Below are 23,258 nucleotides of genomic sequence, written 5' to 3' on the forward strand. Positions count from 1 at the left end.
GCGGCTCAGGACGGGCAAGACGAGCGGGAGAGAGATCAACGAAGAGGGAGAGGTAGGGAGGTTAACCAAAGACAAGCTGCCCACTTTTCTCGTAGCAGCGATTTTTCTGCACCACCCCTCGAGTCCCGCGGAGGCGGCAATCGCCTCTCCTCGGCACCTGCGAAAAGAAAAGCCGTGAATGGCGAAGAATTGAGGGGTGCCTTGCAGGCCGCGTCGCGGGGCGGACTTATCTTTCTTTTTTTCCTTTTCCCTTCGCATTGCTGCCTATCGGGGCGCGCTGTCGAGCGCCCATTTCACTGACCTCTCGAAGCGTTCCTATCGCGCTACGTCCGACAACGCCGGAGTCTGTCTCCGTGTTTGCTCACTCGTGCAGCTGATACGGAAACGCTGGGACGTTGCGAGAACGCCAGGTGCAGTGCATTGAGCTGGCGGCCTCTGTCGCAACGCGGAACACGCTTTCGCTTCGCGAAACATTTTCTGTACACCTTCTGAACGCAGTCTCCGCGAAGCCACGGTCGCTTCTACTTGGCGTGAGCAGCGCAGTCAAACACGGGAGCACGCAGCCGCAATTAGTGGAGGCGTATCTGCTGTGTTTTCATATAGCCCCCTGCATCCCGGCACCGGGCCATTCACTTATGAGTTCCTCCAGGCTTCTAAAATAATTGAAAGCGTTCTGCTATATAATAGCGTTGTTTCGCGTTATCTCTCTCTCAGCTTTTTTTTTCGTGTGTGTTTGTGTGTGATCACGTATTGACTGAAATAACTTTTTTTTTCTGGGTTCTTTATTAAGCGAAGATACACCTACACGAAAATTGGTGTTAAAGCTGTGCTTGGCGGCAATGCACCCAGATGAAGGCGGAGCGTAAACTCGCCAATGTGCTAAGATTTCGTTGTGCGGTAAGGAAACCAGGGTGGCTGAGATAAGTTCGGAGCTCCCCAACGGCGGAGTGACTCCCAGCCAAATGCTGCTTCGTGCTTCGGGACGGTAAAAAACAAATAATTGTGCTTACCGCTCACATATATGTATTTTCTGGTCCAGCGCTTTGAACCACACATCTCGCATCCTCTTTAGCAGAAGCGCGTGCTACCTCCAGCACGAATAGCGAAACACGTTGCTGTACGGGTTTCCTCATGTTCCACTGGTTTTCTTTCAAGCGGTTTATGGGAAGCTGCCCTTGTGTACTTAGATTTAGGTGCGCGTTAAAGAACCGCAGGTGATCGAAATTTCCGGAGTCCTCCACTACGGCGTGCCTCACAATCAGAAAGTGGTTTTGGCACATAAAACCCCATAATTTATATAACCTGCCCTTGTCACCTGCATTTGTAAGCTGGTGATTGCGCTTATTTGGGTCTCATCGCGCAGACAGTCCTGACGCTTTGATCAGTTTGGGATCAGAACTGTCACATTTGCAGAACGCTGGACAACTGGGCTAGGTGCCAGGTATTCATGGTATTGAAGTGCAAATAGAAGCTGTCGTGTTTCGGTCCCAGCGCTTCAGTGCCCTGAACCATTAAGTCCACTGCGAGCGCGACACTGTGTATCTCCGATTGGCCGCCGCAAGCCTTTCGTGCTCATTCAGTGAGTCCGCTCTACTGGTGACTGTCTCAGCGTTTGTAAGCGCGTACCCTGAATGCCCACAGTTAGCCTTTTTAAGGCAGTGTTCGTCACGGAGTCGCGTTTCTCCGTGCGGAAGAAACTGACGTATATATGTATATATACCTTCGAAGCTCTTGTGTAACCTCGAGGCTCGACAAGCGCTACGAGAGAAAGTGCCTGGTGTATAAGGCGGAAGTCAGCGCGTGTTACACAATCGAGCGTGGTATTATAAATATGGCGGCTGTGCCAGTTCTCGCTTTGTTTTTATTTTCTTCCGCCATGGTAGAAAGACGAGTTTCGCGCATTCATTCTCGTACGCCGGCCAGTTTTCGAAAGCGTCAAGGAAACGCTCGGCGTTCCGACACTGCCAGCTTTCTAGCAAGTTCGCGTGTTCTGCATCGTTTACTGGCTCTCACTCGCCGCCGCGGAACAGGGTTTCGCGACCAGTACGCGGTACTGTACTAACTGCGCATAAACACTCCCCAAGCCCTCCGAGATGAACAGAAGGTGGCGCACACATTCGGGGCCCGTTGTGTTGAGTTGCCTTTAGGAAGACTTGAAGGAAACGAGATGTCGTCCCACGGCCTTCTGCACGGGGAGCAAGTCTCCCCACATGCCTCTTGGCAGGTCATGCGGGGGAATGCGCAGTGGCGCCGCTCTGCTGGATGTGAAGACCTGGCGCACAACAGTTCACCGCTGCCTTCCTGGCGGAAACGGCAACAAACATGGAGTTGTTGCCCCGTCGCTGGGGCGCCGCCGCGCTCCTTCGCGGCGAGGCTGTTTGTTTGGCTTGGCTCGCGGTCCGCCCGCGAGTCTTCTGCCAGCAGGAGCCGCCGTCGCTTGCCTGCATGCGAGGCGAAGCGAGATGCAACGGTGCTCCTGACCGCACCGCGCGTGACGCTTTCTTTTACACGCTGTTTTTCTTGGGGCGGCGGTAAGCTGTCCAGATTGACATCGTGGACCTCCAGCGCGAATCGTCTTCTAGCTGCCGTCTCACTCGCTGTTGTGTAGAGGAGCACACGCACTGTACGCAACAGCGAGAGGGAGATCAACAGGGTACGGGTGGCATTTTCTTTGTCCGGTGATTTCGAAAGCCGCGACGACTCTCCCAGCGTCACGGAGGCGAGCGAAATATCCTCGTTGCCTCCCGGGATCCGAGTAAGAGGTCCAGGCTGATTAGATAGATATTGATAAATGAAGAACTTATGGGTGAACGACGCCAGAGTGCTACATGATAGAACGGGTCCCGCTGGTTACACGTTCGCTAGTACTGTAGTCACGTGGATAATTTTAGAGGAAAGTAAGAATGTAGCACTGCAGAACTTGTCCACGCTCTCGTAGGCCGCTGAAAGATCTGTTACGGTGTGAATGCACGAGTTGGAATGCGCACATGCTCGTTGGTAGTTAGGGCGATGCAATCGCTGCCATTAGTTCTTCTGGCGCCACACTTCAGGCAGCAGTTTCGGCTTGTGATAGTCTGAGAATATAGGCCACCAAAGAACCAGCTACTCTATACAAGCGTCGAATGTGAGGCAATAATGGCTTAGAAGTATAAAAAAAGAAAGAGTGGTGCAAGGGAAAATCGCAGAGAATAAATAATCAAATAATTCTTGTGTAACCTACTATTCCAGGTTAAAAGCGGGCAGCGTACCATACATACAGTAGGGAGCACACGAAATACCTGCAGGACACTTCCCACCTTAACGCAGGTTACAAGCACATCCGGCCAGGCAATACGCTCAAGCCAGTTTCCTTAGTCAGTCCTAAATAAACATTGATGCCCTGTTCCTCAAACAGCATGCCTTCAATGTGTTTTCGGCAGCAGCTGTGGTTTTTGACTATGAGAGGTGGTGTACCTTTGCGGTTACAGCGCCTCCGCCTAAAGTGTATACGCGTACTGCGGTGTTGCGAAATGTTATATTCTCACGAGGTTATATTCCCACGAAGAAACGAATACCGTATATTACAGCCAGACTCAGAATCCTGGCCATACTACGAACAGTTAGTTATATGTGGTATTTCGACGCTAGCGCTCGGTCAAGCAGGCCCGTGTGCTCATTTGTAGCTTGACTTTGCTTCACAGCTAGCACGCCGCATAGCTTACAGAAGCCCTCACCACTGCAAATACGCAGTAGTGTATGCAAGAGCCAGACAATATAAGCGGTGGAGGGAAGATTCTGCAGGCAACGCGTCACTAGCGGTGGGAGCACATTCTGCCTTAATTATTAATTGTACGATTAACTCATTTGGGTAAAAAATTGGTAATTATTTCAGGCGCGTATTGTAATTGCCTAATTGTAGGAGTGCCCTACGCTGTAAACGGAAATAACTCCCAGGTGGGAGTATAATGCTTGTCCTCTAGCGACCCTCCGGTTGGGAGTTTATTATCCTCCGTATGATGGGAGTAGAATTTTCACTCCGTGCTGAATTTCCGCGTGGAACCATGGGAGTTCTTTTCTTTCTTTTTTAATTACTTTGCACTGAACGGAGTTTTTTCGAGGTGCAACGGGAATGTAAAAAGAAGCATCGCGTTAGTTAGCGTGCAGATCTTTATATGCAGAAGCTACTGTTCATATTTCGATATATACTTCATTCAACGAAACAAGTCAATGAAAGCACATATATCATGACATGCATAAACATTTGAGAAACACCCAGTGCAGAACTTTGAAAGACAGGCAACTTACATGCGACACACAACAAGCAACGCTGCCAGTATGTATAGCCACGATACTGTGTGCCTCGAAACCGCCGAGCGAGCAGCTGTGCTGTTTTCAGAATTACGACTCGCATGCTCGCTCATACGAGACCTGCTTCTCTGCAATTAACAGAAGACCTTAATCAATACAAAACTGTTAATTCAGAATAGCGAGAAAAATATTTAATGGCGTAATTTTTCAAAATTGGCATGCCATTCCGTGAGTGCTGAAGCGACTTCGCACACTGCCGGCGTTCGGGGCCAAAAAGTAGTGCGTTCGCTACAGTAAGCAAGAAAAATGTGTGTGTGCTTCAGGGCAAAATTAACTTTGTGCGAAATGCTGGTAGCGTAACAAGAATTTATTACGTGTGAGCATGACCCGCATCAGCTTACGTAACACAGAAAAGTGCGTAGTCGTACATTTTCTAGACCGCACTACTTGCTCAGCGTCCAAGCAGTCTGTCTCGGTTGTAAAAAGGAGCTACATCCTTTATTTGTCGAGCGAGTCCTCACACTCGGAGCCAGCAGGCATGCTTCTAAATCACTGTCTGGGATAGAGCATAATGTTCATGCAATATCGAAAGCAACAACGTGACCAAAACCGAAATGCGCGATAACAATTCGATTCACATCACTCAGTAAGAACCTTTATTGACAGTACGCATACTTATGTCCTACCGTTTTTCTTGGGCGAGGATATCCGTTCAAAGATACATAAGAACAATTGCTTGCACTCCGGTCTTTCTCACTGGCAACACAGCACCGCAACGAACTTGGAGTATGCCATTCATGTGCGACTAGCACGGACGTGGTCGCTCGAACAGTGGCAGCCGTTGCCATTGCTGCGCGGTCCTTTCAAACATTACACCGGACGTTGTCAGCATGCGCACACAAGGGCATTGCAAGTACTGAAGAACACAAGCCACAGTCACGCAGCACGGAAACATAGTCAGAAACCTGTGCATACATCACGAGTCAATGAGCAGCTTCGAGGTACACCTATATAGCCTCTTACCGCACTTGAAAACGTTGCTTGCTCTTGCGTTCATCGTTGTCAGCAAAGTGATCACAGCTAACGTACTTGAAGCTGAGATATAGTCAGCTTCAGGTACGCCTATAACACTTTCTGGAAGAAAATACGCGAAACAAATTGCCTAAAAGCTGTCACGGAATGCCACTTCACAGATGTAAACAAACCGTCAGCCATGAGCACTACCGACTGCGCCGAACGCGGCCGGTCGCTGGCGCGGCGGACATCCTCGTAGGAAGCGCCACGTGACCAACCTGTTTCGGCGAGGGGAGTTTTTTTAAAACTTATTGTCGGAGTTTTCGCAGGAGAACAAGATTTTAAAGCGGATAAAATCGCGTCATGTCGCCTTAATCCTCCCGCAGCTGGCCAACGGGGTGTAATGAGGGAATGCCGCTGTATTGCTCCCATAAATCGGAGTAAATATTCGAGGATGGGGAGGTCTTAGGGCACATCACCTGTTAAAAATTCCCAGGTGGGTTTATTTTCGTTTACTATAGTCATGTACACTTATTTGGGATACTCTAGCACTAGTTTTGACGCATCTCCTCAAACTCGAGGCGAAATGCATTGGCGCATTCCGTTTCATTTCCGAAAGGCCTCCCTCGCGCAATAGCGGACAAGATTAAGTGGAACACCAGCTCATTTTGTGATAGTTTGAAGATTCGGGATTCCTACACAACACTGACCGGCTTGAATTCTGCGTTAGCAAGAATTGCCTAAAGTAATTATGTTAATTAGTGATTATTAAAGTCTGTAATGCCCAATTTACAATATATGCTACACTGAGTTTCATACATCAAAAGTCTTATTTAACTGTGGGAAACCGAACAGACAGCCTGTAGTAGCGTTTATTTATTTATTTTTTTCATACGCTGGAGCGATTTTTCAGTTGGGGATAGGTCAGCAGACCCATTACTAATTACTTGCTCTATTAATTAAAACAAAACTCATAGCATTTCACGTTTTTCTTTTACACATGTACTTTCGAAGGTCGGAAATAAAGGTGGACAAGTTGACCTAATTTCCCTTGATGTGCAAGTGTGTTTGGGTATTACAGGGTTAATTAGTTGTTGACATCGTTTAAGCATGTCCGCCAGCGCCAGAGTAATGCGTTCCCTAGAAGAATAAAAAGAAGAGAAAAAAAGCAGCATGATCTTTTCTCCGCTCTGTGGTGGTGGCCCTTCGCCTCGATCACTGAGGCGTGTCGGCGTGTGCGTTCGTCCGTGGCCAAGCGGTGTCGTGATAGCTAAACACGGCGCCTCTCAAATTAAAAACTCCCGACCTCCCCTCACCGGGAAGCCGGCACGCGTCGCCGAAACGTTTGTGCACGCTTTGTAACGTCTGTGTAACTCGGCAACTCTGTGCAGTCGCCGTCTGTGCGCCTCATTTTTTCGGAGTGCGGCAAGTTCGCCCTCCGATTTTTAACGCGAAGGTTTGCAGTGGGACAGAGCGAGTTACAAAGAGAGAGAGAGAGAGAAAAGGATAGGAAAGGCAGGGAGGTCAACCAGAACAGCATCCGGTTTGCTACCCTACACTGGGGGTGGGGGAAAGGGGAATAGAAAGAGGAAGAAATGCGGCTGTACGTACGGCCTGCACAGCTCGCATCGGCAGTGCAGCCTGCTTAGACTTCTGCATCGCCTTTGGACGCGCCGCCCATTCGCTCGTCGGCTTGTATTTATTGTTAGGAGCGTGCGAATATTCGAAACTTTCGAATAACGAATCGAACAGTCACTTTTCGTATGTGCAAATATTTTTCAAATACTTTTCGAATATTTCCGAACGTCAACTGCGCGCAATTAAGCGTAAAATTGGAGAAAACGTACTTTCACCCCAGCCCGCGCAGTATACTTGCATAATGGACTTGCGTAGTGGAGCAGGCTATGTCGCTTAGGTAGCCATACCTTACAGGCTGTGCAGCGATCATTCGCGCTCTCTGAAGAGTACTGTGCATGTGAAGAAACTACTGTTTGCTCCTAATCCTCCATGAGTGCTTTTAATAAGCAACGCTTCATAGCATACTATGCAATGAGAGAAACTTCCCAACTTTAAGAATACTAGGATGTGAACGTCGTTTTATATTTAGTTGTGATAACGGCAGTTCATTATTCGAAAACTATTCGGTCCTCGATTCGTATTTGATTCGGTCTCAAAAATCGCTATTCGCACACCACTATTTATTGAAATCATTTCAAGGGAAAACAGAATCGTTCATCCGAAGAAGCCAAGCGGAGCAAATACCTTCCGTGTGCACCCGCAGTTGATTGTGCTTGCACACACATACTTGTGACTTCAACTGCAGGCAGCGTTTTCGAAAAAGCTATGCAGTCAGGTATACAACACTACCATGAATTGGGGTGACTCGCTGTTTACGGCGGACAGCCCAAAGCATTTCTTGCAGCTGTTGTGATAACGAAGCGCAATCCGGCGAAGTCTCTCTGGGCACTAACATTTGCGGTGGACGTACACTTTTATTTAATGTGCCGTTCTTGGCGCTTCGCTTGACACGCGCAGGCAAACCTTGACGTCAAGCCTATTCGCTGCTACTAAATTTTGCGTTCGTTTCTTCCCCTTTGGTTGTCAGGTTCAGCTGATCCCCTGTTATTGTGGCAAGAGGCCCACGGGCTGCCTGTTTGCTGATTTATTGGTTGACTGATCGTGTTCACCTTCCCAATGCTTGACAAGGTGCTACGAGCGATAACATGCATGGTGCTTCGCGTAGTTCTGTTCCACTGTGCTCAAGGGAGGTCTTATAGGAAAATAGGTAATAACGCCAGTGCATTTCGCCGGAAGTTAGGGAACGGTCATCTCGAAACTGGTACTGTTCACTGCATTCCTAGTTAGTAAATATGGTTGTTTGATGTCGACAGTTCCGTTTGTTTCGGGAAGTGGCTGACCTTCGGTGCGGTGGAGAGATACGAGGCGATGCAGGAAGACCGCTAAAGTTTTCTTTTCGGCAGTCGTGGCCAGCTAATACGCGCCGACCAGGGAATCGGTGTGAACACGTGCATAATGTTAGAAAGTTGACCGAAAGATGCCGCTTTGCGTTGTTTGATCGTCAGCGGTTGAACTGGGTAAAACCGCTAGTTAAAAAAGAAAAAGAACATACATTATATATATAATGACCGAGATATCTTCGTTTGTACCTACGGAACGCTTGCTCCATGTAGCCGGTGACTCGTGTAAAATGACGGAACCGGAGCTGCTGTAAACAAGTGCGCCCAATGTGCGGTGACTAACGCGAGAATGCGAGCCCTACCTAGGAGCCGCGCACGGATCGCTTTCACTGTGCCAACGCCTTCCCCGGCGAACCTGCTGGTTCTCGCCCTGGTGCGTACCGGCCGCACGTGCCCCTGGCGAGGAGGCGTCCTGAGCGCGTCGTCGCATGGGGCGCGGAATTTCCCTGCGGGGCGCGCGCGCATGGTGCCAGCACGCACGCGGTGGCGCGGGCAGGCCGGCGACTCGGCGCGCGCTGGGAGGGAACAAAAGAGGCAAATGCGCCTTGCGAGAGGAGAGGCCGCTCAAGGATCTGTGGTGCTGCGCCGTGCCGGTTGGGCCGGAGAAGACAGTTGTGGCAGTGTGCGTTGGGAGAAGACGGGAGGCAACGGCCGCGGGAAGGGGGGGAGGCGACGGCGGTGCAGCACGCCGCGGGACTACTCAAGATGGCCCCAGTGCGCTGCTCTTTATCGCGCCCGAGTTCAGAGGTGGCCTGCGTGACTGCAGCCTGCGCAGCGATGCCCTCTCTCTCCCGCGCGCCCTGCTGCCCCTCCTTTCTGTTTCGATCTTTGGCGCAGCCGGGGCATTTGTTTTTATAAAGGTAATGGGATTTTGGTCGGCCCTAACGCGTAACCTTCTTTCTCGGATGCGCGCCTTCGCGGCTCGCTCTCGGCGTGTGTGCTTTTATTATGACTGCTTGACTCGGCGCAGGAAGCTTCCCCGCGCCGGCCCTTCGCTTCTCGTTGGGTAACGGGGGATCGTGGCTCGCTCGCTCCTGGCGGCGGCAAAACTCGCGAGGCAGCCCCGCCGGAACGAGCGCGCCTGGCGCGTCTCCTCGCGTTCGAGTTGTGCGCATTTCGCTCAGCTCCCCTCTCTTTCCTGCCAAGTGCCTCAGGAACCGCCGCCGAGCCTTGTTTCCTCGCCGTCAAGTGCCACTTTAGCCTTCGCACTGGCTGTGGCGGCTTGCCGTGCGGCGTCGCTGCTAACTTTTTCTCAGTACGCGAAGGCCATCGACGTTTCTGGCGGGATCCAGCTTGGCCAACCCGGTGCAGGGTTTCTTCTGCACCTCGCGGTCAGTTTTGCGATAGCCGGGGCCCACTGCTTTGTCCATCTTGATGAGGCTCGGCCGTCGTCTCGTTGCCGAATAGGTTCGGTGTGTGCGCCGCTTCGCGGCACGCGCCCATCGGGGCCCCGTCCGGGAGGGTTTTCTCCGCTGCTGCGGCCGCGTGTGCTGGTCGACCCCGGCCGTATTGGATTAGCATCGGCCGCACCTGTGGCCGTCTGCGTGATGGATGAAGCGCTGCCAGCGGAGGTGTGTGGAGGGCGGGGGTATCCAACGCGCGGCCCACTACTGCAGCGTTCCGATGTTTTCTTTTGGTGGCTCCCCTTCGGTTGCGCGATGCGTGTGCAGGGCGAAGCCGTCTCGCTCGCTTTCACTCCCGAGCCCCGGAATAGCGCGGAGCGAACCAACTTCGTTCGGCGAGGTTCGTCAGGCGGGCTCTTACTCTGTCGCTGGTTGATTCGCTTCGTGGAGCTCGAGCCAAGCACATCCCACTGTTCGAACAGGTTGTTTGAAGCGAGGGAAGCGGCCGCTGTTTTTTTTTTTTTTGTTTCTCGATTCTTGCAATGCGTTGTTCAATATGTTTCGCCAATTTCGACCAGCAATTCGACGAGACAGTCGCAGGTTTTCGCGCGCTATTCGTGCGCTGGAGATAAAGAGAACACTTTGATAAAATTGTTATCCAAGATTCCACAAACTAAAGTCATAGAGATTGGGTGTTAGGCGTGACCTTTAGCGCGGGACTCTGCGCTTTGGGAGAAAAGCTTGATGTTGCCGGTTTTTGGCACTTCGAGCAGCATTGGCAAAAAATTGCGAAATCCGTCTTCCGGAAAACTTCGGTGGTGATTTAGTGGTAAATGTCAGAGAAATGCGTTAACATTACGTCGCACCTCTTTGAGGTCCTGGATGCATGATTTAATCCGCATTCATCATATTGCTAAGTGTTGTTCAGCAGCTCACTCGTGACAAGTCCCGCCTCTTGGAAGAGCGAAGTGCAACTGACAGTTGTCTATATATATATATATATATATATATATATATATATATATATATATATATATATATATATATATATATATACGAGAGCGAATCAGAAGGTCTTTGTCTCTATATTTCAAAGGGACACTAAAGGTTACTATGAAGTAAAGTTAGTGATAAAGCAATGCTCTAGGACGTCTAAGGCGTCAATATAATTGCGAACAGCGCTTTAGTAAACGAGAAATTGAGGTAAAGCATGACGCGATTTGAGACCCCCCAGCGACATTCCGGTACTAGCCCGATGACGAAGGCACTCCTAATTTATGTCACTAGTACTCAACTACTCGTATTAAAAAGATCATTTCATTAGGTTATAAGACGGAAGAAAATGCTACTTGTCTACTTCTCTTGGATTCTAAGAAAAAGTAACATTTTGACGTTACCCTTCAGTAGTGTGGGTGGTCGAAAGGTTTCGTTTTCGCTCGACTCTGCGCACTCGACTCTGCGCACTCGACTCTGCGCCGTGCGTGCTTTGGAGTTTCAGTTGTTTCATTATCGCGTCGTGCTGCGCTGGTTCTGCTGGCTCGCAAAACTTTCATTTGGAACAAGCAGCGAGAATGCCACGTCCATGTGATGTCGTGGGATGTGCGAACGGTCCGCGGAACTTGGCCAAGGGCAGTTGCAGCGGCGAATCCGACGTTACTTATCACTGTGTGCCAACGAGTGAACCTCTCCGTTCAAGTGGTTAAGTGCCGTACCTCTGCCACAGCGCGTTGGCAAAGAGGCGAAAAATCGCATAGTGTGCTCGCTGCACTTTCGTCCAGAGGATTACGAGTTCAACGCCGACTTACTGAAGTTGTGTGGAGTGCCTTTCAAAGCAATGCTTCCCAGTAGCGCTCTTCCGTCGGTCTTGCCTGCATTCTCCGAAGCGCAAAAACAACTATAGGTCGAGGGGCGCGGTGAGTGCGGCATTTGGTTTTCACGAAGGAAAAGCTACAAATGTGCGAATATGTACAGCCATGACATACAGTTGCCGTCGTAGTAGTACCCAACGACGCCGGCAGCGCGAGCCCTCAGCAGCAGGTCACGTTAATCAGTGCTTAAATCGCTGAAGTCGAGCCCAGCATCGCGAGCCAATGTGTCGTTGGGAGGGTCGTCCATTGCAGCGAGCGTCAAAGTTGGCGTCATAAAATAAAGAACCAGCTTATCGTCGCGCGCTTTCCCTTCCGCTAGCCACCATAGTTCCGCTTTCGCGCTGCTGTCGGCTCTTCTTGGCTCTGTTTTTTCTGGCCGCGCGTTTGCGTTTTGCACAGAAAAGCCGTAGCGCCGTCTGCGGGTGCCGTTTTACTCACCGACGGCGCAACGTCACTATGAGACTATGATGCCACCACTCCTCGATCGGACGGCGGGCGATTTGAACTGCGCTGTAGGTACGCGGACGCTATAGAACGCATTTTCTCTTAAAATAAGTCTCTTCTTCGCATGAAACAAGCTTTTCTAGGTTTCTGGGTTGGTATTTCAACAGTCCACGTTGACTTAATATTAACCTTTAGTGTCCCTTTAAAACCAAATTGCGGCTGTAAATGCGAAGTCAACAAGTCCATCCCCAGCGGATAACCTTTCTTGAACCGGCCTCTCCTTATTTGCCGGTAGCTCCGCGGCATGGCGCTGTTGCCAATTGTTGAAGATGGCGGTTTGCTTCACACGTCCACGGCGTACGAGCAACGAAGTGTGATTCATTTTCTATGGAGCAAGGGAGGAACGTCCATCAAAATCCACATTTGAATGCAGCCCACGCATGGGGTATCGTGTTTTCGGTCCACTGAAGAAGTTCCTGGCAGGACAGCGATTCACATGCAACGATGAAGCCAAGACAGCAGTCCGACAGTGGTTCCACAGTAAGCCGGAAGAATTCTACCACAGGGGCATCTCAAAGTTAGTGCTGCGATGACACAAATGTCTGAAACGATGTAGGGACTATGTCGAAAAATAGTGCAAGGTACTTAGAATAGTATGTATATCTGTAATTACCTTTATGTACCTTATTTTGGCTAATAAAAAATAGGGGCAAGGACTTCCGGATTCGACCTCGTGAAAACAAAATGTGTGTGTGTGTGTGTGTGTGTGTGTGTGTGTGTGTGTGTGTGTGTGTGTGTGTGTGTGTGTGTGCGTGCGCGCGCGCGCGCGCGCGCTATTATAAGCTGTCCCACCTTTAGGAGTATCAAAGCGGAAAAAAGTTTCAGTGTGAGAAGCCGGTCACCTTGTAGAGAGGGGATGTGAGAGCTTAGAAGAGAGAGTGTGGGTGTCTGTTCCAGAACCACTGTCAGTTGCACTTCGCTCCTCGAAGAGGCAGGATGTGTGTTCAGTAAGGCGCTGAACAGCACTTCGCAATGTGTTGAACGCGGTGTAAACCACATATCTGATACCTCAAAGAAGTGCGACGTAATATTAGCTAAACCATTTATCTCCCATTTACCGCCAAATCGCCTCCGAAGTTTTTCCGCTTTGGCAGTCCTAATGCGAACGCATTAAAACTTGAGCCCCGTCGGCATCTGACGGTTACACAACGGCAGCGCTTGGCACTCTCAATCCAAGTCCTTGCTCAGTGGCGTGTCCCAGCTGCGCCTAGATGTGTTAAACGATTTAGCATCGTATACTTCTGTTTTCACAAAGTTGTTGGGTTGTGACAATTAGGCGGCTGGGAACTGTCGGCTTAGTTCTGAACGATAACACAATTAAGGTGATCAAACCCAGGGCTGTTTCTTCAAAGCTATCGAAGATCGTCATGGCATCGATGAAGTTCGCTTTTGAATAATCATGCCCAAGTATCACGCATTGGCGCCTATACTAGGAAGAGGGGTTTTCTTTTTTTCTTAAGTTCAAAAAGTTTATTAATTCATCAAAGTTTCACTCATGGTGGTTATGTGGGAAGGAAAATTAGGTACAGATATTGTCAGCTTCCTGTATCCGTATCGAAACAATCTTGGTTTTGATGATTACGGTTCCTTTTGTAAAAAGTGACCGTTTAAGTAAGGAAATGAGTGACCGATAGAAAAGCAATGCACTGTGTGATACATTTCAAACATTAACACTATCCTCTAACAACACTTAGATCTCGTCTGCGCGAATGAAGTGCAATATGTTGCGAAGTCATCTTTATTCTACGTTTTCACAACAAATGCACCTTGGATAACCGATTTCCTCTTGTTGTGCACTGGAAAATAAAATGTCATTTTGCCCCCCCCCCCCCCCCCCCCAAACAGCGAAGTTAAGGAAGAATATATAACCCGAGAAGGAATTGCTATGTTTTTTTATTTACGGAGCTAAATTTGTATGATCTACCGCGATATGCTGTTCCCTGCGATTTTTTTTCGTCTCGTCAATTGACTCGGTCGCGGGATTGGATCCGGGCCGCGGCGGCCGCATTTCGATGGGGGCGAAATGCGAAAACACCCGTGTACTTAGATTTAGGTGCACGTTAAAGAACCCCAGGTGGTCGAAATTTCCGGAGTCCTCCACTGCGGCGTGCCTCATAATCAGAAAGTGGTTTTTGCACGTAAAACCCCATAATTCAATTATTTTTTCGTCAATTGACTCGCCTCGGTTGCTCAATGGCAATGTCGTTGGAGCACGAGGTCGCTGGTTCGATTCTGCACATACCCCACAATATGTTTGGGTGTGTTCTTTCCCTCGTCAATGCGTCGCTCGCTTCGGGGCACAAACGCCTTCCGCAAGTGTCTTCCACTTCCTCGCTGCAACTCGTCAATCGCTTGCTCAAATTGTTGTTTTCTGCATCTGTCGGGCACTGGTGAAATTTCACACTGCGTCGACACTTTCAAACGTCGTTTCTAACAGAATCGATCTGAAAGTTTAATGAGGAACTAAGGTGCACTGTAAAATGGTTTACATCCTGAATAGTGATTAAGGGTGTAAATACGTCTATAACTCAAACCAATGTCTGAGTCCAGATCTATTTACTCATGAGGGCCGGACTGGAACGCGAGCGCGTACTCCAATCCGGCCGTGGCTCAATCTGGCCGGCGCGTGGTTTGTTCTATTTGTCCCCCCCCCCCCCCCCCCCCCCCCCGAGGCTGGCGCGAAAGCGTTTCGGCTGTCCCCTTTTGACTCGGTTTCAGTGTTACGTGCGCAGCTATTTCCGGTAGTCTCGCTGCGTTTCGCAAAGCAAGGGCGCCCCTTCATCCCCCGTCGTTTTGAACGCCCTCCCACACGGTCATTCCTTGTGACTTTGTCGCACGCTGGCGCCGGTCTCCTCGCGTGATTCGAGGGACCGTAAGCTGTGTGCACTGCGCACCGCCGTCTCCAGTTTACGGCGACCAGTGCAGGGCGTAGCTGTGAAGCAGCATCATTGCCACTCGCTGATTCGGGTGTGCGCGGCACCCAGGGCGGACACTCGTAAACAAGGCAGTACGGGAAAACTGCCCCGCGTAATGCAATGGCGGCGGTAAACGCATGCTCTCTAAATAGCACGTATGTGTGTGTGGCGGTGCCTTATCTCTCTCTCTCGCGAGAAGTGCATTGCGCGGCGTCGTTGGCCGTGCCCATGCGATGTGTCTGCCTGCTGGACTCCGTGTGTGCCAACAGCGCGCGTGTGCTGTTTTTTTTTTTTTTTTTTACATTTTCCAGGAAAATCTTCGTTCGAACCCATTCCGGGGCCCTTTGGATATGTCGTTCCTCCCTACCACAACGGAGCCCTCGGCGCCGCTGTCTCAATGGTGAGTCAGCGCACGTTTTTATAGCGCACGCTTTTTTATCTGTGTCCGATGTGTGGCAGTTTGCGACCGTGTTTGGGACGGCTCGCAGGAGGTCTTGCCGGCGCGACCTGTTGCCGAGCGGGGGAAAGGCGCGCGCCGAAAGGGAAAGGCGACCGCGTTTGCGCCTCGGGCAGCCTCGCCGCCGCCGGGCGTATCCGCCGGTGACGTCACTGCCGCGGCGAGTCTGCCCGAGGCGCGAGCGTTGCCAAGCGCGCCGGCCTGTTGTCGCCGCGAGCGCGCCCGTGCGGCTTTTGGACGTGGTGTCCATCGCGCTTCTGGTTTGCTTTTTTCTTCTCGGAAACGGCAGGTACGACCATTCCAACGCGCGCGCTGCGTGTTTGCCACTTTGTGTCGATGCTGTGTCATCCCAAGCGGTTCATGAATGGCTCAACTGCCTTGGGTTTACCTCGGCTCGCATAGCTTCACAAGGCCGAGTTCGGCATTGCGGTGCGAACATTAGCAGCCGGAACGCAGACCCATTTAGCTCTCATTTTGTTTTCGCTGTTCATACGTGTGAGTGAATGAGAGGCGTGATACTTTTCCCTCGTCAAGACTTCGTGTGGACAACGCATGCGTCTGTGGTCCGCAAACCAGTACATGAAGCGTGTGGCTCGCCTATTTCGCTTCTTATTCGGGTCCTGCAGCTGGATTGTCGGCGGCGTAAACTCAAAATGCAGCGTAAGCACCACGACGCCACCATCGTTTCGGAGGGCGCTTGCCTCGCTCTTTGTTGCTAAGCACGCTGTGTCATGGGTTCGCTATTGCTGCTGTATGCTTGCATCGTGGTTTGCAACGTAAATTTCACTCTAGACCTCGATATTTTCGTTGCAGGGCACGATACTCATGCTTTCGATAAATACAAATTTTCGGAATACCCACTGCAACTTGTGCGGATGTTATTTTATGTTTAGTGATATGAAAAAGAAAGGGCAAGAAAGTGTGCACGCGTTCTCCTGCACACGTAGGCATATAGTTTGTTTGGAAAAGACGAGCTTGTTGCAGTTAATGCACCACTCAACGGCCATTACAGCATAATCACAACAACTCATGGAATCTCCGTTAGCGAACGTGCTACATTGTTCGTAATATTTTTATCATGTCTTGCGACGTCACCCCGTTATGTAGCACCTTTCACATTCAGTGACGTCGCAACTTAACCCTGTCGCCGCATTAATGTCACTTCTGTGTGCTTGCTGAGCGTTGCGTTAGGCGCGTTGTTTCGATCACCTGACGTAAATGTGACCATTGTGTGAAGACCGTGGCATGGGTGACCAAGTTCAAAATCTCCGATGCAGGCTTGACCTCAACGTGTGCACTGAACGTCATCCTGAAGAAGCGTGAATTATTTCGATCACTATAGAAAACATGTAACACGCAATACTGTCGGCTCTGACTGTCTGCACGACGGAAGTGCCATAGTTAAACAGCAGCAGGGGTCTTCTGCTTTCTTGTCTCCAGTGGCCGTGCGTATTCTCTAGCGCTATAAAGGCGGAGCTTAACCTGATCAGAAGAAACGAGCTATGTGTAAGGATTCATCAGACTGCATGACAGCTTGAATATAGCTCGGCACGCTCCCTTTTCGTGCATTTTATGCGGATTTCAATGGGCGCCACGAAGTATACTCGTGAATAGCGTGCTGTGACCGTTTTAGAAATCGCGGCAAAACCTTATACTCCAAGTCCTTCTAGCTTAACCGTTGGCTATACATGTTTGGTCGCATTACCACAACTACATAAAAAAAAAGGAAGACAAGAAAGACAACTTGCCCGCCAACCAGTACACCGACTGCTGTCGCGGAATGAGGTTTGTGTTAATTAAACAAAGCAGGGTGTCAAAGACATAACGTTTTATCCACTGTTCCGTTTTTTGACGCCGTGTCTTTAACGCTACGCGAGGACCGTACCGAAAGGCTAAGGCGGGAAACTCGCGCCTGCTTACACCCTTTCGAGCTTCTCCCTGCAACGGGACTTACCGCACGCTTGCTTTGCCAACGGGCTTCTTTTAATTTTTTTTTTTTAAAGTGGTCGCGCCTATAACTCGGTTTGGGCCGGATTGCGGTGACCTTTCGATAAAAGCCCAAATACATCACGAAAGCTTGTTCAGATAATTGGCACGTAGCATTTAGAACGAAAACGGCACCAAAGGAGCTATTTCAGCCCATTACGCCCCGCGTGCTCTGCTGTCGCGAATCTCGAATCTGGCAGCACCAGGCGAGCATGCGACGTGCTCGTCGATACAGGAGTGAGTGTAGCAGCGTTTCGGCCCCGCCGCGATCGGGCACCTCCGGTGGCGCGGAGGCCTTCCCCGTAGTTCCCTGCCGATTCGCGATGGGGCCGCCGGTGTTTTCGAGCAGGCTTTCGTCGTCGCGAGAGCGGTGCCTCGCCGGACGGGGCCCGGGGGCGGGAGGGGGGGGGGGGAGGAAAGAGGGGAGCGAGTTCTACTAGAATTCTTGCGCGTTGCCTCTTCGCTGACGATGCTGCCACGTAGGGCGTGGTTTGTTTGGGCTCGCTCCTGGTCAAATACGTTTCTCGGGAGATGGTTGCGGTGGCAGCGGGGGGAGGGGGGAGTACAGCGAAGCCTGCTTCCTGCGGCCGTCCATCTTCTGCGGGCCTGTTTTCTGCTTGCCGCCGCGGCGCCTCTTCGTGGCCATCTCTGCTGTCCACTGCTGGCTTGTCGCCCGCTGCGCGCTCCTTTCTCTCGCCGTGTTGTTTCTGCTACTACTTGTGCCATTCCTGAGTCAGCTGCTGCGGCAGGTCACCTCTGAGGCGCCAGATACAATGTAGATTACCCCCCGCGCGAGCGTCTACTGGAATTGTCGCTCGCATTGTCAGTAGCCCAGCCCCGCGGCATCGCTGTTGCCTCGCTTTGAGACGCAAATGGACGGCATGGAGAAGACGCGTGTGTAGCTTTTACCCATCATATTAGAGTGCAGGTTCGATTGCGGGGCGTTCGTAGAATACGAAGCTTCTCGACTGGGCGGAAATGTGCTCTCATTTCGTGACTCTCTAGCCAAGCTTCCGAAAGTTTGGGTGAATGGTTGTGCTTTGGTTTACAAGCTGTATATTTCTGTCAGAAAGTGAATGTAACTCGTCCGAAAGCGGAGCCAAGAACGAGCTTTACAGGCTCGGTGGCATCGCTGATGGATGTAATGTACACTACCTATAGTATATTTGTTTGGTCGACACCCAACAATTCTGTTCGCGCAGGGCCACTGCAGGCCGTATACAATATTGTCCCAGGAAACGTTTCGTACTTCGCGCGTTGTGAAAGAGGTTCGTTGGTCGTTGCGGCGATACGAGCTTTTCAAGAACCGCGCAGCTATCGTGCGGGATTAGAACGTTTGCTTTCTGTTGAAAGCGGCGAATACACATTCCATCTGCTCGCACATTCGGCTGCATCGTTCGATAGTGAGTGGTCTGATTCCTTCTTTTTCTTTTTGTTTCCCCGAAATCGTGGAGCCTGGGGAAACGTTACGTACATATCACACTAAGTGTATCACAGGAAAAAATTCAGGTAATTAATAAACGCAGCTCAGCATGACAGTTTCTTCTGCAGCGCATCATTGGCCGCGGCTGACGTCAGCGTGTATCTGACAATAACTAGTGGCAAATAATGAGCTTTGAAGGATTATTTTCTAATTATCATCTTCGGAGCCATGTTCGAATGACATCATTAAAGCCAGCCAGGGAGCAGATCATATCTATTTTCTGACAATCGTGTGGTTCTAGCCCTACTTCAGAGAAGTCCTCAAAATGTGCGGAAAGATACGTCACTGTTCCGCAGTTATATTTCGCAGCTACATTTTTCTGTAGTGCGCAATAATGTTAACCGGAAACACCCCAATCTATTTCACTGAACGTTTTAAGAAGGCATTTCTTAGTACTGCTGTTCGCAAACCGACGTTTCACTATAGCTGGCTGGCTTCACTGTTGCAATTGCATAACGTGCTCTCATGTTAATTATTAAGTTGAGCAGTCAAATTTAGTTCATTGCTGTCCAATCTTTTGGTGACTATCAGGTGTTTGCTGTCGTCTGCCACAGCAAGGGATGAGTTCCACTACGAGCGAAGAAAAAAAAAAAAAAAGATAGTCTTTACTGCCTACTGTGCGTTTTTTTTTTTTAACCATCCCTTAACCTCTTTCCTGACACCTGGTATAGACACATACCTTATAACATGCACACATGCAACTGAAGCGGGTTCTCAGCTTGTTCAGGAGACTCCCATCTTTGAGAAGTGAGCCATGCTGTTTCATGCATGCATAACTCGTCGTGGTGGCTATGGCCGTTCTGCTGCCGAGCTCGAGGTCGCGGCTTTGATTCCCGATCGGTGGTGGCCGCATTTCCATGGCGTCGAAGTGCAACGACACACTTATGTTTTACATATATTTATGTGCACGCTAAAGAAGCCCAGGTGGTCGAAATTGCTCCGGAACCCTCTACCGAGGCGTCTCTCATAGCCACAGTGTTGCTTTGTGAAGTTACGTCAATCAGTTAATGCTGCCATGCACCGGATAACCGAATCTCTCCGCTGGCAGCTTTTTCCGTCGGGGGACAGACCGTGTGTCGCAGTTCACGTTAGCGAACCTGTTCAACGAAAAAAAAAAAAAACGATTAAAATAACACGGCGCAAGATACAATTATAAAACCTACGGTGTTTGTTTTTAATATTGTTTAATTTATTTATTTAAAGAGCTTGGCTAATGTTAGCTGGGACACCCTATATATATATATATATATATATATATATATATATATATATATATATATATATATCAATGGCAATGACACCGTACGCCGTTGAAACTTTCATATTGTGACGCCTGACTTGTCGAAAACCCGAGTTCGATCGAACGCTAGTCATGGCTGCATTGTTATGCGATTGTTCAGGCCGATCTCTAAAAGAGGCACCAGTGGATCAAGACTTCGTGACCGAGGTTAGCCACCGATGCGGAACTCGTCCTGTATTTGAGCTTTATGGTTGTTAAACATTGTCGCAGATTTTTTTTTTATCTTCTTTTTCTTTAGCTTTTTTCCTGTGCGGCTTTCGGCAGACAATGTTCTCAACACCTGTGACTGTCTCGCGCATGCGCGCTGGCTCCGTGCAGGGAACGCTCTCTTTCGTCAGCAGCGTTCTAGTGTCTTTTCCAGCCATTGTTCACAGCCACTAGTTTTATATCGCCATCGCTGGCGAAAAAGTGAACGCTAGCAGCGCTCTCTCTCTCTCTCTCTCCAAGGACTCTGTCGCGTCGAAAGGCGCTCCCCGCCAGGCTGTAGCTACCGTATTCCTTTCTGTGTGCGCGCGCCCAGCGGTGAACGTGTGGGCAGGCTCTGATTAAAGGGGGACTGCTTTGCATCGGCGAGAAGACGGAATGCGGGATCGATGGTATGCGCGCCAGAAGAACGCGCATGGGAGAAGGCACGTTAGCCGTCGACGACAAGGCGCAAGTCCGTGCGCGTTGGAGAAATAAGCGTAAAAATTATTCGTAAGCGTTCCAGCGCAACGGGGCTTTTCAGTTGCTGTGGGGATAAAATTCACGCATGCATAACTGCGGCAGCGTGCAGTTACGAGCGCAAAATTGCGTTTGCAGTCTTTTGCGTTACGCTGTCGTCGTATACCAGCTTCTCATCATGTGTTTGAGCCCTCGCACTGCCGCTTCTAAAAACGAAGCTTTGCAATGCGCGACCGCCGCCGCCGGTTATATAACTTCGGCATCCCCCTGCGGCAATGTGAGAGCCGTGGGCGGGGCACATTCGCGGTTGGCAATTTGTACGCGGCTTCGCGCGCAGTGGCGTACCTAGGTTATCTAGCCTCCCCCCCCCCCCCCCCCGTGTGTGTAATCAGGAAGGCGAGGATATCGAAAATTTCCGCGCAGTGTGGTGGGGTTGATGTTTCAGCACTACAGCACTGCAGCCTTGGACCTTCGCTTTCGTTCCCACAGATCGCTGTTTTATTTCCTGCACCAAATAACACAGGGTGCTGCACTGATAACTTGTGATAAGCGCATTTGCACATCTGCTGTCATACTGTAAGGCGATTTTGGAAGCAATATTGCATTTGCAAAGTTGCAACGCGACAGTCCTATGTTGCCCAACAACTTCGCAAAAAGTAGTCGTAGGTACTATATACGGCGTGCAGTGTTTTAGCTGTCGCCAGCTCTGAATCCAAACGAAAATTAAATAGCGTGTCAGGGACGCTGATCTCCCCACCCTTTCAGAAAACGCCACCTGCTTCCCTGCTGCGCGGGCGCCAATGCTATGACAATCACGAGTTCTCTTCATTCTGATGCATAAAGCCTTTCTTTATTTGCTGCTATGGCAAACGTGATCATCCGAGCTGTGGTAGCGCCACAGGATTGGAAACGGAATAGAGCACGCTCCGCGTCGATCCCTGGCGTCACCATGCAAAAAACGAGAAGGCCGCGATCAAGTCCGTGCCAGCGAAAGCTTGCGCTACTGTTGGTCTGCACGCGCAATGGAGAGGATAGAGATTGACGTCACTGATGCACTATTTCATATTTTCTTTCGGTACTGCCATACTGGGGCGCCCGCAGTCCCAAAGCACTGCAGGCTCTAGCACCTAAGACGATTTTGTTTAGAGAAGTTTTTGTTAAGTTAGTAATAATGACCTCGGGTCCCGAATTCCAGAATTCCAGAATTGCAGAATTGCAATGCTTCCTCTATAATTGCTAATTAAGGCTTATTTAGGATATGTTTATTACCTGCCATATTTTTCACGATACGAAGTTCCTAGTGGTCACAGAGACACATAACCTGATAGAATATCGGCAGATATCCTTACAAAATTCATCGTTTTGTAAAATTGCGTGCACCTGAAACAGGACACTGTGTTTGTGACATAAGTAGCACAACAACTGGAGGACGTGGAGGAAGATGAAAAGAAGGAAGGAAGGGTCGTTAGGTCAACCAGACGCACGTCCGGTCTGCTACCCTACACAGGGTAAGGGGTTTAAAGGAAGAAAATGAGAGGCAGGGAAGAAGGTACTATCAGTGTGAATACGTGCGGTTGTTCATAACTTCACGCCTGTAGTCGGCCACTGAGGCCAGTCGCTTTCATGAAACGTAGCAGTGCCCGCGTCGCTTTGTAAGCCTGCGGCGCGTGTGGGCTTACTTATCTTAGTGGCTGATACACTGAGAAGGCGTGTCCATGACAAGCTCAGCGAATGACAAGCTTAGAGAATCCATCACAAGCTTAGAGAATCTTAGTCGCTGAAAATGGTCTCCTATCTAATCGGTTTAACACCCTCCGAAGAACGTCGCGTTCGATCTCATAGAGATTACAAAAACGCAACACGTGCTCGATCGTTCCTTCGCTTGAACGAGTCACAAATCGGTGTGTCGGTCATTCCAATAAGGAATGAGTAGGCTTTCGTAAAAGCCACCCATAATCAGAGGTCGCACAGTAGAGTTGCATCACGGTGGGAGAAGTTCGATGGAATCTGCAGCTTCGATGTAGGATCCAGCCGGTGGAGGCGGCAGTTGGAGAAACTCGGGGTGTTCCACAAAGTTTCAGTCTTCGTTTGAGCAAGTAAACTACCCCTGTCATCGTCTGACCTTGATAAGGGTATATGAAGTGGCAGAGTTTCTTTATGGACTGGCCGTTCGGCATCATCAGCAAGGTCATTTCCGACGATGCTACAGTGCCCCGGAAGTCACTGGAAGATGTCAAGTCCATTCATGAGGGCTTGATTGAGAACCTCTCTGGTCTCAAACACCAGTTGTTCATGGGTCTTGCGTCGTAAGGCTGACTGCAGACTCTGAAGGGCTGTCTTGGAGTGACAAAAAACGACCCACGGTTTAGGCTTGGCTTGTGCAATGTAATTAACAGCGGCACGTAGAGCGGCAAGTTCTGTTGCCGTAGAGGTCGTTATATGGGACACTTTGAACGTAAT

General features: G+C 50.0%; 1 protein-coding gene across 4 annotated transcripts in view; it reads left to right on the plus strand.

The window, feature by feature from the left end:
* The window catches only part of pan (transcription factor pangolin), a 222,987-nt gene that overhangs the window by 12,179 nt on the left and 187,550 nt on the right, over positions 1-23,258 (plus strand). For all 4 annotated transcript variants that reach the window (XM_050196805.2, XM_050196806.2, XM_050196807.2 and 1 more), the window contains one exon: positions 15,221-15,309. In XM_050196805.2, coding sequence (XP_050052762.1) covers positions 15,221-15,309 — 89 coding nt within the window. The remainder of the gene's footprint in view (positions 1-15,220; positions 15,310-23,258) is intronic.

This window comes from Dermacentor andersoni, chromosome 1 (assembly GCF_023375885.2).
Source record: "Dermacentor andersoni chromosome 1, qqDerAnde1_hic_scaffold, whole genome shotgun sequence".
Classification (NCBI taxonomy): domain Eukaryota; kingdom Metazoa; phylum Arthropoda; class Arachnida; order Ixodida; family Ixodidae; genus Dermacentor; species Dermacentor andersoni.